This window comes from Podarcis filfolensis (genome assembly GCF_964270895.1).
Source record: "Podarcis filfolensis genome assembly, chromosome: 2".
Lineage (NCBI taxonomy): Eukaryota > Metazoa > Chordata > Lepidosauria > Squamata > Lacertidae > Podarcis > Podarcis filfolensis.
The window spans coordinates 118223802-118241710 of record NC_139605.1 but is presented as its reverse complement, the minus strand read 5'-3'; the positions used below and the strand labels follow the sequence as shown (position 1 = coordinate 118241710).

The 17909-nt window shown below is 41.5% G+C and overlaps 1 protein-coding gene across 1 annotated transcript in view; it reads left to right on the top strand.

Annotated features, from left to right (window-relative positions):
- LOC310755842 (uncharacterized protein) overlaps positions 1–17909 on the top strand; it is a 51684-nt gene that overhangs the window by 7817 nt on the left and 25958 nt on the right. Inside the window, exon 2 of the mRNA XM_083599179.1 lies at positions 6831–7045. Within this exon, the coding sequence (XP_083455305.1) occupies positions 6831–7045 (215 nt within the window). The remainder of the gene's footprint in view (positions 1–6830; positions 7046–17909) is intronic.

Genomic DNA, 17909 nt, shown 5'->3' with positions numbered 1-17909 from the left:
ATTAAGAAGAAATAAGTTGCATGATTCCTTTCAGGTGGCGGGAGGAATCGTACTATGAGGCAAGTTGGCTGGTGGGTGTCTGTCTATCTTTTTAAACTTAATTAAGCAAAAGGAAAGCCTTCAGCCAGGGACCAGCCAACCATTAGACAGAGCGAGGGAGCTGCCTCAGGTAGCAGATGCTGGAGAACAGGGAGCACCAGGGAGCTGCTGGAGACCAGAGACATGTAGGTCAAGTAGTCTGTAAGATAAGCTGCTGCTCTCAGGAACAGACTGCCCTGCCCTGATGCCAGTGTTGAAATTGGATTCTGGCGGTAGCCGTATTGGTTTTTGTATGTGGAGTGTGGGGGGGCTTCTTGTTCTTTGCCAAGAGCATCAAAATGCATTGGGGCAGCATTGCCACTGTCAACTGTGTGAATTGTCATAGAATTCTAGAGTTGGAAGAAGACCCTGAGGGTTATCTAGTCCAACCCCCTGAAATGCAGGGTTCTCAACTAAAGCATCCATGACAGATGGCCACCCAACCTCTGCCCAAGAACCTCCAGTGAAAGAGACCCCAGCACCTTCTGAGCCAGTCCCTTCCACTGTCTAGCAGCTCTTGCCAACAGAAAATTCCTCCTTTCAGATTGTAACCTCAAAGGTGGAATCTCCTTCCTGATTGAAACCTCAGACACTCCCAAGAAACAATGCTGCCTCCTTTTCCATCCCTTGACCCTGGAAATGGAACTGAAATGGGGTTGTTTCCCACCCAGGGCACTTTGAGGATTCATTTGTGGCTTGCCTTTAAATTAAGGTGACCACTTATCTTCTCATCTTTTCTCATCCTGTTTTTCCAGTATTGGCCACATGGAAAGAGGGCATCTCCCTGGGCGCCCCTCGAAATACAGGGCTGTTTGGTATGAAAAGAGACTGCTTGGCCATACTGGGTGGCAACACTCAAAGCATCCTTCTCTGAAGCGCTGGAGAGCCTTGTAGATTGACTACCAGCAAGCTAGACAGGCCAGCAGCCTGAGTCATACAAGGCAGCTATGTGTATTCAGAGAAGCATTTGGGGAGAGTTTTTCATGCCAGAATCAGGCATATATTAAGGCTGTTAAACCCAAAGCATAACAGATCAGTGATGCATCAAGTTTGGGCAAGGGTTAGAATGTCACACTGCCTATGTAAGGGCATGTCACTGCTCAGTAGTCATCACAGAATGTACTACTCTTTGGCTAGAAACTCAGAAAATCTGAATTTTATCTTCTATAAATCAGCTAGCTGTATGATAATGATCCTAGGCTGGATTCACAAAGCAGAGATTAATTAACTCTGGAATTGGAGGTGTCTCCTTTTTCTTTCTCTTGGTCTATATGCGTACTCCATTTCCTTCCAAGTTTGTGTCTCTCTTTAACTGGAGCTGTTTTTGAACTTGTGCTCCTTTTATGCCTGTACAAGAGATTGCTCAATAGGACAACCATCTTCTTTGGAGCCTCTAGGTGCTGTATAATAATGCTATCAGACATCTCTCCTTGGTTGTTCATTGGCAGTTCCAAACAAACATTGGAAGCAGGAACCAATGGTGGTAATTAAATAAGGAAGAGGTTGCCAAAAGAGGGGGTGAATTCTCTATCATGTGCAATCTTTGGATAAAGAGAAGCAGATGCTCTTTAGAAAGATAATACTCTCTAAACACAGGTTGACAGGCTTGTTAGCACAGCAGCTTGAGCTAAAGCCAATAATCAAGAAATGCAGACATGCTTTGATGAAAACTTAACATGTGAGGCTTGCACTGAAGTTTATAGGAGCTGCCATTTTCCTTCTTGACTCATTGCAAACTTGTTCAAATCTTCATCTGTTGAACTCAATGCAAGAACTGCCAGTGGGTTGTTATTTATAGAGGCTTGTTTAATACATTTTTATTGTTTGCTGTGTAGCAATATGTTCACAAACTAGGGGCTTCGTTTTCTCCCTGAAGAAGAAAGGGGGAAGCTAGGTGGAGGATGTTTGGTGAAGTAGAACTGCAACTCTTTGAGGAGACCCAGTGAATGGATTTTGATTTAGCTATGCGCAGTCATGGCTACCTAAGCCCATGTCACCTCTGCTGATTTCCTTTCACTTCAGTTTGTGGAGTCACGTCACTGATACAGATGGGGAGAACATAGTTTGAGTTTGCATGTGAGTCCACCTAATTGAAACTACCTGAACTGAAATAAAACAATACTTCAAATTCTCACTTTTCTGAATTTTACGACTTAGTTCTCCAACTGAGAAATGTATACATTTTTTCTGGATCAGGTTAAAAGGTGTATACAGGAATGCATTATATTGGGAGAAATTGCATGCAAAAAAGTGTATATTAGAAGAAATGTACTCTAAAACGCTGGTGAATTTTCACGAGGATCTTTCATTTAAAAAACTTTCAAACTGATGTGGAAATGTGGGGAACTGAAGACTGGATACATGAGAAACCGAGATAAACCAACATTGACAGATCCACCCTCTGCTAGTCACTGATCTGTGCTGAAATCAGCCTGGATTCTGCTTATCTAATGCTACCAGTGAACCCCATTTAGGTTGTTTTGCAGTGGTGGGTTTCAAAATCTGAAGCCAGATTAAGTAATACTGTAGACTGAAGCAGCTGTAAAACGTCAGCATGGGATTACTGAAAACCGCAGTTGTGTGGCAGCGGTAAGAAAACTTGCACAGCTGGAATGAAATTGTGCCCCCACCCCAAAGAAGAGAGGCATCTTATTTGCATAAGATAAGATGCAGAAAGTGACACTCCTGCTGTACCTTATCTGATACACGCAAGAGATAAACATCCTTACCTCTCCACCAAGCCCTTTGCACAGAAGTTGGGAGAAGGAAGAAACAGCAAGTGTTCCTCAGCCTCATGCCAATTCCTTATCTCATCCAAACTTGGATGTAAGACTCTTCTTCCTGCTCAAGCTTTGAGCAAGTACAGAGCGAAGGCTAAGTTGCCCTTCCCTTGCAATGCAATTGGGAGAAAGGAAGAAACAGTAAGACAAACACCTGTATCGTTTTCTTCCCTTCAACAAACAGTCTTTGGGTGTCTGCTGGGTGTTGTTCCTCCTTGCCAGAGACCAAGGGGCACTCGCCTCTGGTACTCTGGCCAGTGAAATTGTGGGTGCCTGTCCATAACTTCTTCTTTGACATGCACAAGTTGATATTGGTTCATGGCTTTTATATTCTCTAGCCCAACCAGCAATTATGGGTTGCATCCAACTGTAATTCTATAAATACGGGAGCACAGGAAGCTGGTCCATCAAGCTGAGTATTGTCTACACTGACTGGCAGTGCCTCTCCAAGATTTCAGACAGGGTTCTCTCCCAGCCTCACCTGGAGATGATGGGGATTGAACCTGAACCTTCTGCTTGCAAAGCAGATGCTCTACCTTTTCATTTTAATAAATGGGCCTAAGTAAGCCGTGCTTGTTAATTTCAGTGGGTCTGTTCTAAACAGGATGAGCACCGGATACAGTCTTATGTAATTTGCATTGCAGAGCCAGTTGTGATAACCCAATGGATCACTAGGAAGCATGGATCTTTTTTCTTTTCTTTTTTTGGAATAATTTTTATTAATTTTTAACATATAAATTATAATACATATCACAAAACTTCACATCTTATACAATCTATTTTTGTTTTTTGTTTTTTTAAATAAATTTTTATTAGAGTTTTACAAGAGAAAAAAAATAAAGATTTACAGAATAAAAAAAAGAAAAACCACAAATAAAAATGGACAATACAAAATAGAAAACGCACAAAATACACAAAAAACAGCTAAATAAGAAAAAAAAGAAATTAAAAAGATAAAACAAATCCATTTTTCTCAATATCCTCAAAGTCATATGCTTGTATCCTTGACCTCCTCACACCTCCCCCCTTTTGTGTTCCCATTTACATACTTAATTCAGCAAATTCTTACCCTTTTTCAAATATCTTAACTTTGTGTCATAACATATTATACCTCAATATTTTCAACCATTTATCAATACATTTTTTACATAATCTTATTAACTTTTGTCACTAGTTACCACTTATTACCAATCCAAGCATAATTTTAACATTCATTAATTTTACAGTATTTCCAAAGATAGTCTTGCAAAAATCTATCATTTGCCCGATAATAAATGTTGGAAGTGTAAAGAAAATGAAGGAACATTTTTTCACCTTTGGTGGACGTGCCCAAAGATTAAGGCTTTCTGGGAGATGATCTATAACGAAATGAAAAAAATATTTAAATATACATTCCTTAAGAAGCCAGAGGCCTTTCTCTTGGGCATGGTCGGCCAATTGGTGCCAAAGAAGGACAGAACTTTCTTTATGTATGCAACAACAGCAGCAAGAATTCTCATCGCAAAGTATTGGAAGACACAAGAGCTACCCACCCTGGAAGAGTGGCAGATGAAGCTGATGGACTATATGGAATTGGCGGAAATGACTGGCAGAATCCGAGACCTGGGAGAAGAGTTGGTGGAAGAAGACTGGAAGAAATATACAATCTATTTTTGGACTTCCATCAGCACCTCTGATGATCCACCATTCTTACCACTTCTTCTGCATTTCTTAAATTCATATTGCCTTTAAATACCTTAGCTAACCATCCTCCCCTTTATCTATTTTTGCAATAATTCAAATAATTCACCTCACAAAACTTCTTGCAAACCTACAAACGTAATCTGATCATCACAATTACTTTTAAAATAGTCCGTAAATTTACTCCAGTCTTCTGTGAATCTCTGGTCCCACAGATTTTGAATTCTTTCTGTTAATTTATCTAATTCTGCATAGTTCATCAATTTCATCCTCCATTCTTCTTTCGTCGGTAATTCTTCTTGCCTCCATTTTTGTGCCAATAATATTCTTGCTGCCGTCGTTGCATATGAAAACAGCTTAAAATCTTTTCTATTTACATCACCTCCTACAATGCCCAGTAGAAAAGCTTCTGGTTTCCTTATAAATGTATATTTCAACATTTTTTTCATCTCATTATATATCATTTCCCATAAGTTTTTCACCTAGGAAGCATGGATGTAATGTTTGTATTTACCCCCTCACATTGTACTATTGAAAAGTTGAGTTTCGGATGAGGTTCAAAGGATGAGAAAGTTGTTTTTTTCCCTGTCCATGAACTATCCATTATTTTGTATTTCAGGATTCAGATTATTATCATTGTGCACTTTGGAAGGGCTTAGGACACCTATTTGTGGTGTGGCAGTCATGTAAAAGTTCATTGTAGGTTGTCTACAGTCACCTATAATACCCTGTTGTACAGTGAGGCATGCTTTACTATACCATCAAGGTTACCACACATTTCAGCTTGGTTGCAAGGTACAGTAAAGTTCAGGTGGCTGTGTGGCCAGAGGCCAGAAGTGATTGGCTCTCTCACACAAATTATCAACTGGGTTGATCTCTGGTCTCTCCTCCTTTCTGGTTCCTTTCCATTCTGTACAGTTCTAGAATAAGATGAGGGGTTTTTTTAAAAAAAAAAAAACACAAGAGAAAGGGCTTTTGCTCTTGGCATAGTTCTCATACCTGTGGAGGAAAGTGTGCCTACACCTTCAAAAGATATCGATCCAGAAACTTGCCCAGAGGCTTCTGGTACTACCCTCTTGGGTAAGATGCTCGCTACATCTTTTGAAACGAAACCTCAGTGATGGAGGCTTTGGCAGTTCTCAGCTGTAGGATTTGTGTGGAGAGAGCTGCACTACGGAAGGAGCAGCTGTTAATTAGTGCTTTTGAAAAATCTGAAAAATGCTTTAAAGTTTCTTGGAAGTGCTTCATGAAGCACAAAGCCAAGCTGCCTTTATCTTTACTTTAAAGAGTATTTGGTGCAGATACTGAAGAGACTTTTGAGGCAAGTAACACTGTACCGAAACAGACAAATGGTCCTGGAAATATTCACAGTGTGGTGTGCTAGGCAGAGATCTAGATAAATGCACAAATGTTAATCAGTCTGAGTGTTCCTTATCTTGAATATTGTCAGGTATGGGAGGGAGGGAGGGAGGTATCAGATCCCCAAGGCCATGGAAGTGGCTGAAAGTGATTGGATCTGTAAGGGACTGGAGAGTGGAAAGCATATCTTGCAGTTCCTAAGCAACACTGAAAGTTGTTGTCTTCATTTCTCCTCATCTCTGCACCCCCAAAAGGCTTTCAAACAGATGGCTTTCCATTCAAGGGCAACTACAGAAAGTACGAAGGCAACAGTGGCAGCACATATAGCTCTATTTGTAAGTTAGGGTCGTGCCTCCATTTTGTGTGATGGGTGAGCCATACCAAGATTGGGGCAATTAAAACAAAACAAAAAATGAAAATATCATGCCATTCTATAATGGACGTACATTACGTGTACGCAATGGGGGTTTATCTAGAAAAATAGGTGCCACACTTTTTAACAAAAACAACAACCCCCATAAAGTGCCGGTACTGTGTAACCTTGAGTACCCCCTGAAAAGAAAAGGAAAAAACACTGCCTGTACAGTACAATGCAATATACTTAAATGAAATAGTTACATTACAGGTAGGAGACTATTTGGTCCTGGATGGCATCCAAAAGTTTACACATAAACAAACCCACACAGTAAAAGGGTGTTAATTTCAGATGTCTTCATATGTTTGTTACTGATATAATTTGGGGTAATGGTTTTGCACTGTGCAACAAAACTTAGGTGTAATGTGGGTTGGCGGGGTTGCTGTTGCTGCTTTATCAAAAGGCTGGATAAGAATTTTGAGGACTTATTTTGGATATAGTAACTCCTGTATTAGTGATGAAAGGTAGACAAGAGGATCACCGTCGTCTAATCTTTCCGTTTATTGACAACCTCACAGGTCCAGAGCCTAGAACAGCACAACCAAGTCCTTCTCACGAGATGGAACTTTTTGAAAGAACAAGACAACTCCCTTTCTGAGTTGGATATCAAACTCCTCTACGACCAGTACATGAACAGGCTGAACCTAGAGGTTCGATCAATTGATGCAGAAAAAGAACAGCTGGATTCAGAACTTGATGAAGTGTTGGATGCCATGGACGCCTTCCGTAACAAGTAAGTCTTCTCTTCTTTCTCTGGTATTGGGAGCTTGTGGCCCTCCAGATATTACTGGACTACAACTCCCATCATCCCAGTCCATGGGCCACGATCAGGTTCCCCACTCCTGTTCTAGGTCTTTCACATGTTTTGTGGGCAGATTTATAAAGCATCTCTCTCCTCCTTGTCTCTTAATTCATATCTTTCTGCATATTCTGTGCACCCCTCAAAGATTACACCTTCATACTTCACATCTGTATCCACTCCAGATAGTTCTGTATTGAGATGAGATGTCATAACAGAGAGAGAGTGTTTCTAGAGGGCTTGTAAAATGAAAGATAACCATTCTGTCCTGTGCTCGAGAGGCAAGAATTCTCCAACAGACCTTTGGTTGACGTACAGAAGACTGCTTCCACCACTGCCCCTAATACATATTTTTATTCTCTAAAGTAAAAACCATGCACTTGCATGGTTGCACAACATAGGAGTTGAGGAGAAAATGTGGTGAGAGTTCAGCAGTGCCAGTGTTGTTGAAGCACTGCAGAAGACTTCTTCCTCTTCTTCTTCTTCTTCTTCTTCTTCTTCTTCTTCTTCTTCTTCTTCTTCTTCTTCTTCGCCAATCACTTTGCCTTGACAGTGAGTCCATAAGTGACTGTGGAGGCCAATTCTGGATCCACACGTCCTTCCACAGTGGGGACAGGTTTCCAGACTGGTGTTCATCATGGTGAGGGTTTGCCAAATGTGCCTTCCTCTTAGCACATTTCTCCCTTTGGTCCTGAGTTTGAGCATCTTCAAAGTCCATGACACCTTTGGTAAAGGCTGTTCTCCAATTGGAGCGCTCGCAGGCCAGTGTTTCCCAATTGTTGGTGTTTATACTACATTTTTAAAGATTTGTCTTAAAACTCTTTTGTTGACCACCAGGATTACGCTTTCCATTTTTAAGTTCAGAATAGAGCAGTTGCTTTGGAAGACAATAATTGGGCATCCAAACAAGGTGACCAGTCCAACACAGTTGATGTTGAAGAATCATTGCTTTGACACTGGTGATCTTTGCTTCTTCCAGTACACTGGCATAGTTTGCCTGTCTTCCCAAGTGATATGTAAACAATTCTGGAGACACCATTGATGGACTCTTTTGAGGAGTTGGAGATGGTGTTTATAAGTGGTCCATGTTTCACAAGCATACAGTAAGGTTGGTAGTACAATAGCTTTGTAAATACGGCATAGTAGGGTCCTAGCACAACAGCAATGGCCACAAGCTCATTGCGCCAGCATTGAGCCTCCTCTTTTGTTGAGATCTGCTCAGCTGGGCACCCAATATCAGATTGCCAATGCATGAAGAGATTTGTTCTCTTTTGAGAAACAAACAAAACCCCTAATTTTAGACTTGGCTTTGTGAACCGTATTTTAATGTCCTGTTCCAATTGTTGGCTTGATTGCTAGATAATGCATGTTGGCTGAATGTGCAAAGTTCAGCCAAATGAAAAGGAAACATGAGAAGCAAAGAGAGCTTAATGCGTAATTAATTATGTGTAAATGTAGTCTACTTACCCTTCAGTCTCACTCCTCCTACAACATTCAGCTATTCTTTCTCTCTGTTCCTTCCTGGAGTCTGCACTCTTCTGATACCAGCCTGATATTAGTACTTCTATTTCCTGCCCAAATTCCTTTTCCTTGGCAGCTTCCTGATTCTAGGACTCCCCACCCAACAGTCAGTTTTTCCTATTCTGTTAGTATATTCACAAGTGACTTAAGGATGCACTTATTTAGTCAGTCATTGTTTTACTTTCATTTCATTTCCCTCCTTATCTTGTCCTGTTATAATTAGATTGTAAGGCTTCAGGCAGGGTTTGAGACAGACAGATAGATAGATAGATGATAGATAGATGATAGAGATAGATGATAGAGATAGATAGATGGATAGATAGATGATAGATGATCTAGCAGTTATAGGAGTTGTAAATAAAAATGGATAAATAATAATATACCTACCTGTGAATAGTCTTAAAAATAAAAAGATACATAGATGCAGCCATCTCTGTCATAAGCCCTATTTGCAAGCAAGTATTCTCAAGGTCACACCAACCTAGATAAAAGAGGAATTGGATTGCCAGATGGAATAGTGGGTGATTTGATGCTGCAGAATGAGGCCGGTAGGATTTTTGACACCATATCTTTCACATCCATTTGGCAGAGCAGACACAAATCGTGGAACAAAGATCTTGAGAATGGGGATGTAGATCTGGGAGATCATCCAGGTGACCCTATGATCCCAACAATCCAGATGTTCAGGGTCATTTAGGTTAAACCATTGGTATGAGAAGACATTCCCAGTTCCTAAAGATAAAGCCATCTGGATGTTTTCCTAGATCTGCTTTCCCGCTCCTAAGATCTTTATTTTTATTACTCTTGAGCAGGTTGGAATATTTATTACTTTTACTTTCACTGAAGCAAGAGAAACATGCCAGGATCCAGTTTGAGAACTTTGAAAAGATATCCCCTGACACCATCAGTCATTAAGCAAAGTAATGAGGCTGTCGTTATTACACAATGGCAATGTTTCCCAAGGGAAACAACAACCAAAAAAAAAAAAAACAGAATATGCCAGCAACATATTTAACTGTAGAGTTAAAACCTGTGAAATTTCCTTTTAAAGATATTATTGTTGTTCTTTTCATAACAACATCTGAGAGTGAATTAAATGTTTCTGTCCGAGGGCCATGCATTTCAAATTGATTCTTAGGGCTTCTGATCACTTTTCCAATTGACTATAGGTTTCTCTCAGTTTTGGACCAGCAAGTTTTATTTAGAGATGTCATGAAAATCATGATTTTCTTTTTCTTTTCTTTTTTTTAAATAATATTTATTACTTTTAAAAGTTACAAAAAAGGAGAAGAAAGAAAAAGAAAGACAAAAAAGAAGAAAAACACAGAAGAGAAGAAAAGCAAAAACAATACAATACAATATATAAACAATACAAAACCCAACCTGAACCCGTTAAACTAAACACATAAATAAAGCAAAACAAAAACAATTTAAAAACATCCCTCTTTTTCCATACTCTATCCTTCATTCCCTTGTTTCCTCGACTTCCTCACACCTCCCTTTTTGTATCCCACTTCTAGTACTTGTTTCAGCAAATCCTTTCCATCTTTCTCTATTTTCTATCATATTATAGATAACATATTTTTTAACCTTATTTCCCATTAAGGCTAAATTACTTATATGTACTTAACTTCTTATAGCATTTCTGCTAAATCCATAAAATATCATTCCACCATTTTTCTAGCAGTCATTATTTTTACAATATTTCTAAATATACACTTTAAATTTTCCAGTCTTCTTCCACCATCTCCTCTCCCTGGTTTCGGATTCTGCCAGTCCTTTCCGTCAGTTCCATATAGTCCATCAACCTGGAGATCTTATGTCCGAGGCTCTTAAATCTATTCCAAGTCCCTTCTGCAGATCTTCTTCATATTCTTTAATGCTCAGGAGCAAATCTCGGGAAAACTCCAACCTAGCAGTACTTTTATTCCTTCTGGACAATTCAGCCAAATTTCCATGGTTAAAACTAAAGTCCATAAAGAGTTTCAAGACGTATTTCAGGATTCCTCCAAATCTAGAGGCCCCCAAAACTTCAGGCTCCTCCAAACCGAAGCCCATGTCCCAAAAGTCAGTCAATCCCTGGATAAAGGGATCTTTCCAACTTTCCTTTTTCAGTCCAAGCCGGGGTCCAAACCTCAAAATCTGACTTTTGCTAGATTCAATCATGAAAGACCTCAATTTATAATCCTCAATTTGCTTCTGAGAAACCAAGGATCCCGCTTGTACTACTTTAGGTTTCACAACAACAGCATTCTCCTTTTCCTCCACCATTTGTCCTACCAAGGTATACTCCTGTGTCAAGTCCTGAATTGTTTCTTTGTTAGTACTCGCTTTTTGACTCAAATTAGTCACTTTCTGATCCAAGTTATCGATTTTAAAAATCGTGTCATCTGTCTTTTTATGAAGCTGTTCCAGCAAGTAGTTTATCTTATATAATACAGTCACAATAGTTTCTCCTATCAACATTTTGAATAGTCCAAGGTCAATCTCTGGTTCTCAGAATCCTTATCTTGCAGCTGGAGATCTCCCTGTTACACTCCTGTAACAGTTTCACATGCTCCCTCTAGAGGGAAACAGTATCCACTTGTATCAATTCTTTCTAGCACAACTCGAGCAAATAAAAATAGTTTCGATTTTCAGTTACTCTTTCCTCCTTTTTTAAACGCAGAAGAGGACAATGAAAACAGTATCTTTCTTATTTAGCTAGCTGTCAAATACGTTCTGTCAATGAACATTCCCCAAACGTCATCTGGCAGCCCTTTTCCAGGTTCAGAGCAGTGGTAATTTGATTTTCACTCTCTCCTGCAGGCTCACTAGATCCAAGACTTCCCCCCTCTTCTCCTGCTTCCAAGGGGGGTTTTGTATTTTTGACCGATGGAAATTTAATCCTTTGTCAAAAACTTTCAGAGACTTTAGCTTGTAGCGTCTTTGCTTCAATCTATTTACAAAAGCGGAAGGCGGACTTCCTGTTTAGAACCTTCCCGCTTCAGTGCCAAATTAAAGCATTTCAAAATCCAATTTTCTGTTCTACTCACGGGTAGTTGTTTAATATCCAATTGTCCACAGGAAAAAGTCAGCGCTCTCCGGCAGCAGCAATGCGGCTTCAATCCGTGAAAGAAGCGGTCGATTCAAAGCACCACGCCACTCACCCCACGTCACTCCGGATCCCCAAAATAGGGTTTCCCCGCGAGTAGGGGAGGCGCAAAGGGTGCCAGCCGAATCCCAAGTTCACAGGCTTCTCCTGCCTGTGATTTCCATGGGTCTCCGCCTTCGCCGTGGCGGTCAGACCCTACCTTTCACGGAGCAAGTTCCTCCCGATCGGAGGAGCTCCGCCATTGCCGGAGGCGCCAACCCGGAAGTGAAAATCATGATTTTCTGCTTGGAAAACATTATAGGTAGAAAATATGTGGGTGCTGGTGGCGGGCTGGGACTAGATGCGTAAAGTGTTGCACAGTTAAACCAATTGCCAATAATATGCATGCAACAATCATTTTCAGACAGTCCTCTCCTCTTTTCTACTTCTTTTCTTCCTTTATTCCTTGCATAATATTGATTCCAAGCTGCATTACATGTAGGGCTGCACCAATTACTGTATTTTTTGCTCTATAAGATGCACTTTTCCCTTCCTAAAAAGTAAGGGGAAATGTGTGTGCATCTTTTGGAGTGAATGCAGGCTGCGCAGCTATCCCTGAAGCCAGGAGAGCAAGAGGGATTGGTGCGCACCGATTCCTCTTGCTCTCCTGGCTTCAGGGATAGCCACGTGAAGCCTCTTCAGGGCAATGGGAGGAATGTTGCCCCTCCCCTGAAGAGGCTTGGCATGGCTATCCCTGAAGCCAGGGAGGGGCGCTGCGCAGCTCTCGCTCTCTGTGCAGCGCCCCTTCTGTGAAGCAGGAGGAGAAACGGAAAGGGCTCCATTTCTCCTGCCGCTTCACTGAAGGGGCGCTGTGCAGAGAGGGAGAGAAGTTTTTTCTTGTTCTCCTCCTCTAAAACTAGGCGCGTCTTATGGTTGGGTGCATCTTATAGAGCGAAAAATACGGTATGCTCCTGTTTTGGTTTTTGGTCTAGAAATAGTGCTTTCAGTAGAAATAGCCCCCCAAAAAACACTTTACTTGTAAGAAATATACACCTTTTCTAAACAGAGCTGAACTAAAACGGAGGCTTTTTGTGCAAAAAGACTTGGAAAATGTGCGGTTTCCCATTTTGGCAATTGTTCAGCCCTGTGAAATGGATTTAAACTGTTCATCTCAGAGGGATGGCAGGAAGCTTTTCTCTTGCTCTGATTTCGTTTTTTGCGATCAGCATAGAGCCAGATTTGGTTGGCTTTGGTATCATCTGGAAGCCTGTATGTAACAAGAGATGCCACTGTAGGTAGATATCTGTTGGATCAGTCTCCAGCTATTGCAGTTGGTGCCAACATATTCCAAGTTTACCAAATCCATATACAGTAGTACCTTGGTTCTCAAACTTAATCCATTCTGGAAGTCCATTGCAAAACCAGAGCGTTCCAAAACCAAGGCACGCTTTCCCATAGAAAGTAATGCAAAATGGATTAATCCATTCCAGACTTTTAAAAGCAACCCCCAAAACAGCAATTTAACATGAATTTTACTAACAAGACCATTGATACACAAAATTAAAGCAATAATGTACTGCAGTCACTCACTCACTCACTCAGTCAGTAGCTGAACTGGGTTCCACAAAGTCACAAAAATGAAAAAGAGCCACAAAAACAAAAATGCAAAATAAATAGCAAAAACAGAAGACAGACCTCAGCGTAACACTCAAAACGGAAGTGTGGCACTCATAACGGAGCACGTTCGGCTTCTGAAAAAAGTTCGCAAACTGGAACACCTGCTTCTAGGTTTGCAGTGTTTGGGTTCCAAGTTGTTTGAGTACCAAGGAGTTTGAGAACCAAAGTGCCACTGTATTCAAATATAATGTGTTAACTCTGAAAGCTGTGCTTTTGCTTTTACACATTTATTAATGTTGTTGTAAAAAATTATCTCAAAAACCTGAAGCCATGCTAAAGGGACTTTCTCCTAATATAGCACTGCACTTCAGCTCAAACCAGCTTGACTTGTTACTGGATTGTTCAAAGGCCCCAGTCTACTGTCACAAAAGAAAGCATATTCTGAGTCTCCATAGTAATCTGGATACCATTTTAGATTTTAGTAAAGTGGGGCCGATTTCAGTAGTGGAGCAATATTTTATTGTGGTCTCCTTGTTGCAGTCAAAGGTAGATTGCAAAAGGTAGATTGCAAAATTGTATTCCAAGTACATTTGTTAAGGTATTTTGAAGCAAAGGATATTTCAGACCCTCCAAGAGTCCCTATTTTCCAGGGACAGTCCCAGATTTACAGAAGCTGTCCTGGTTTTTGACATAATCCCAGAATGTCCCGCTTTTCCTTAAGAAGCCCCTATTTTCATCAGAGAAATGTTGGAGGGTATGGCGTTATCCAGCTCCCCAAGCCATCTGAAGGTAGTCCTGTATAGGGAAGTTTTTTTAATGTTTAGTGTTTTATTATGTTTTTCTATAATATAATAAATCTTTCTTGCGGTCCAAAGACCCATAACATAGATTCAGAATAAAATATAGATTCATACAGAAAACCCCCTGGGAGAGGAAGACCAAGACGATATTTGTTTAGTCTTGAGTATGATGATCTGTGATATGTATGACTACTGAAAAAAACTTTGCCACGGCCACTGTGATATCATTAGACTTGTCGTCCAGAAGATATTCAGTATAGTAGGCTTCAGATTTACCCGGCCGATTTGCCAGTCGGGGTTTAATCAATAGATCCCTAGCTTGCTCATATTGTCTGCAATGCAGTAGGATATGCCTCATACAATCAACGTCCTGAGAGCATGCGCAGAGCCTATTCTGATAAGATATGCCTCTCAGTCTGCCATTTAGCACTTCTGATGGAAATACATTTAATCTGGCTTTGGTAAAAAGATGCCGATAAGTTGGTATAGACAGATTTCTAAGATATGTAGGTGTCTGAAAATCAAGCCCATAGTGAATTCCTACTGCTATTGGGCCACAGATAGCATGAGACTGAGATCGGAGATCACTGTGTGATATGTCCCAGAGCCTTTGCCTCAGAGATGTTTTTATATATGTTGGAAGCTGCTGCCCAGAGGCCTTGGGGCATCCCAGTCAGATGGGTGGAGTATAAATATGATGATGATGATGATGATGATGATGATGATGATGGAGGAATAGGACGTCCCTATTTTCATTGGAGAAATGTTGGAGGGTATGATATTTGTGTCTTTGGCACACACTTACACCAAGTACACAAGCCTTTTGAATTGTGTCAAATACTTTTACCAATTATTGTATAAAATCAGTAAGTTGGATATGGCTGCTTCTGCAGAATCACATATACGTAACATTGCAAATTTTATACTGCTTACATATGTCACGGTTTCCCATCTTCTAGTGAAAGAGAATCCAAACTCTTGTTAGGAGGATATGTTCGATGCTCTATTTCTCTGTGGCAATGCAAAACTGTGATAATGTCCTCATGATTGCATCCCACTTGATCACTTGAATTTCCAGGAACTATCAGATCAGTGGGCTTCAAAACCTTCTTCCCTTAAGGAATCCTTGACATGAATTTGCCTTTCAAGGAGTGGATGCACATGGCAAAGGTTTGGGGAGCATGTTGTTAGGTGCATTCCACAATTTGTGCAAAGCATCAACGCACCTGACCTATTATATTAGCTATGTGTTCCACAAGAACTGAGAGTATAGCCAAAATGTCTGGCACATCATCATCATAATTTTATTATTTATACCCCACCCATCTGTCTGGGTTTCCCTAGCCACTCTTGGTGGCTTACACATTGCAAGGATATATTGTTAAAGGTGCACAAGCTGTTGTCCACCATTGCTACTCTTCTCATTAATAAACCTCTTAGCCCCCAGGGTTCCTTGGAACACAGTCTGAAAACTTCAGTCTTGGACTGAAAATGGCTGCTTCTGTCTTGTGTGTTGATTTGATCATTATATTCACTATCTTTGGTTGTTTAATTTTAAATGTGTTAGAGGTTGCTCTGGGCATCCTTCATGACATGGGTGGGGAACCACCAGATGTTCCTGGACTGCAACACCATTATCCCTGACTATTGACCATGCAGAAGGTCAATGGAGTTGATGGGAGCTGCAGTTTAAAACATCTGGAGGGCCACAGCTTTCCCACCCCTTCTTTCTGACAACACAAATGAGCCCATGCTGAGAAAATAAGAAAAGGCAGCAGACAGGAAGTGCTAACATCCTCTTGTTGTTGTTGTTTAGTCGTTTAGTCGTGTCCGACTCTTCGTGACCCCATGGACCAGAGCACGCCAGGTCCACTAGGCCAACAACCACTAGGCTATGCCTAATGTCACCACACTTGTGTGCAGACACTAACATGAGAGCCACTGTGGTGTACAGTGGTACCTCGGGTTACATGCGCTTCAGGTTACAGACGCTTCAGGTTACAGACTCTGCTAACCCAGAAATAGTACCTTGGGTCAAGAACTTTGCTTCAGGATGAGAACAGAAATCGTGCGGCGGCGGCGCGGCAGCAGAGGGAGGCCCCAATAGCTAAAGTGGTGCTTCAGGTTAAGAACAGTTTCAGGTTAAGAATGGACCTCCGGAACAAATTAAGGACGTAACCAGAGGTACCACTGTACTGGTTAGAGTGCTGTACTGGTGCCTGGGCAGCCAGGGTTCAAAACCCCACTCAGCCACAAAACTCACTCAGCGATCTTGGGCTGGTTACTGTCTTGAAGCCTAAGCTACCTCACAAAGCTGTTGTTAGCATGAAATGAGGTGTGGCAGAACCATATATGCTGCCTTGAGTCCTTTGGATGAAAGATGGGATAGAAATGTTATAACAAATAAAATAAAATATTTTAAAATAAGGTATACAATATGGGTTTTACCTAGTGGGCACTTTATAATTAATCCCCACCACCACCCTCCTTGCCCTGCACTTGTGATTCTCAGTGAGGATCTCCAGCTGTTGTAGTTGGGAATGAACCTTCCATGTCCATATGAGTCAACTCCTGGATGCAACTCCTTGATACCAGGGACTCCTACGCAATCAGCCCTGGTTAAAGGAACGTGGATGGTTTGGCAGGCTTTGATCAGGTTGCTCTGCAACCCCATCAAGACCGACATGCCTCCTGCTTGCTCCTCTCCTACCTCCCTCGGGTAAAGTATGTCAGGGCCTTGCAATACATAAAGCCTTCTCTCAGGGTGGGCTGAAGGCAGGAGGTATCAGAAGGAGTTGCAAAAGAGACTGAAGAGGGATCAGGGTTGTATGCATGAGGCAGGCTGTAATTAAGCGTAGCGTGTGTGCTCTGGCAACAAGCCAAGCATTCCAGCCAAAGGGCAGAAGAACCAGAAGAACCAACATTTCTGCCACTATCCTTGTAATGGGGCTTATGAAAGAGGTAGCTCCCAGGGTGGGGAGGAGGTTCTGTCATCACCCATTCTGAATTGGAAGAGCTCTCTTCCCTCAGCCTCAGGCTCTTTCTGTTCGTTGGGGCTTTTTCATACAGAGTCATGGTGTCTGCGTTGACTGCGCTGCTGGTTCAGGGGCTTTAGGGTTTGACTTAGCCCAGCAAGTCACCTTGCATGTCCACTTCAAGCACAGTAGAGTTATGGAACGTGTAACCACCAAATGTTCTTGGACTCCAGCTCCTATCAACCCCAGCCTGCCTGGCCAGTGGTCAGTAATGAAGGGAGCTCTGGTCCAAGAACATCTGCAGGGCCACAGTTTCCCCATCTCTGGAACAGAGGTTTGCAAGACCAGCTTCTATTATGGGTAGCTGTATGAAACTTCTGAATGGCCAGGCCTGTCCTTCTGTCCTTGCCTGGATTTCTGCTTGTTGAATTTGTTCCCTTACCCCTGCTTGAAGGCTCCTACGCCAGATCTGAAAACGGCCAAACATTTCCATGGCCCCGGCCTAATTCTGTGAAAGCACTTCATTGTGAAATACCTCGGGTTACAAACACCTCAGATTACAAACACTTCGGGTTACAGACTCCACTAACCCAGTAGTAGTACCTTGGGTTAAGAATTTTACCTCAGGATGAGAACAGAAATCGTGCGGCGGCGGCACAGCAGCAGTAGGAGGCCCCATTAGCTAAAGTGATACCTCAGTTTAAGAATGGTTTCAGGTTAAGAACGGACCTCTGGAACGAATTAAGTTCATAACCAGAGGTACCACTGTAATGAGTAGCGAAGATCATTGTGAAATAGTAAGTACTTCTGTG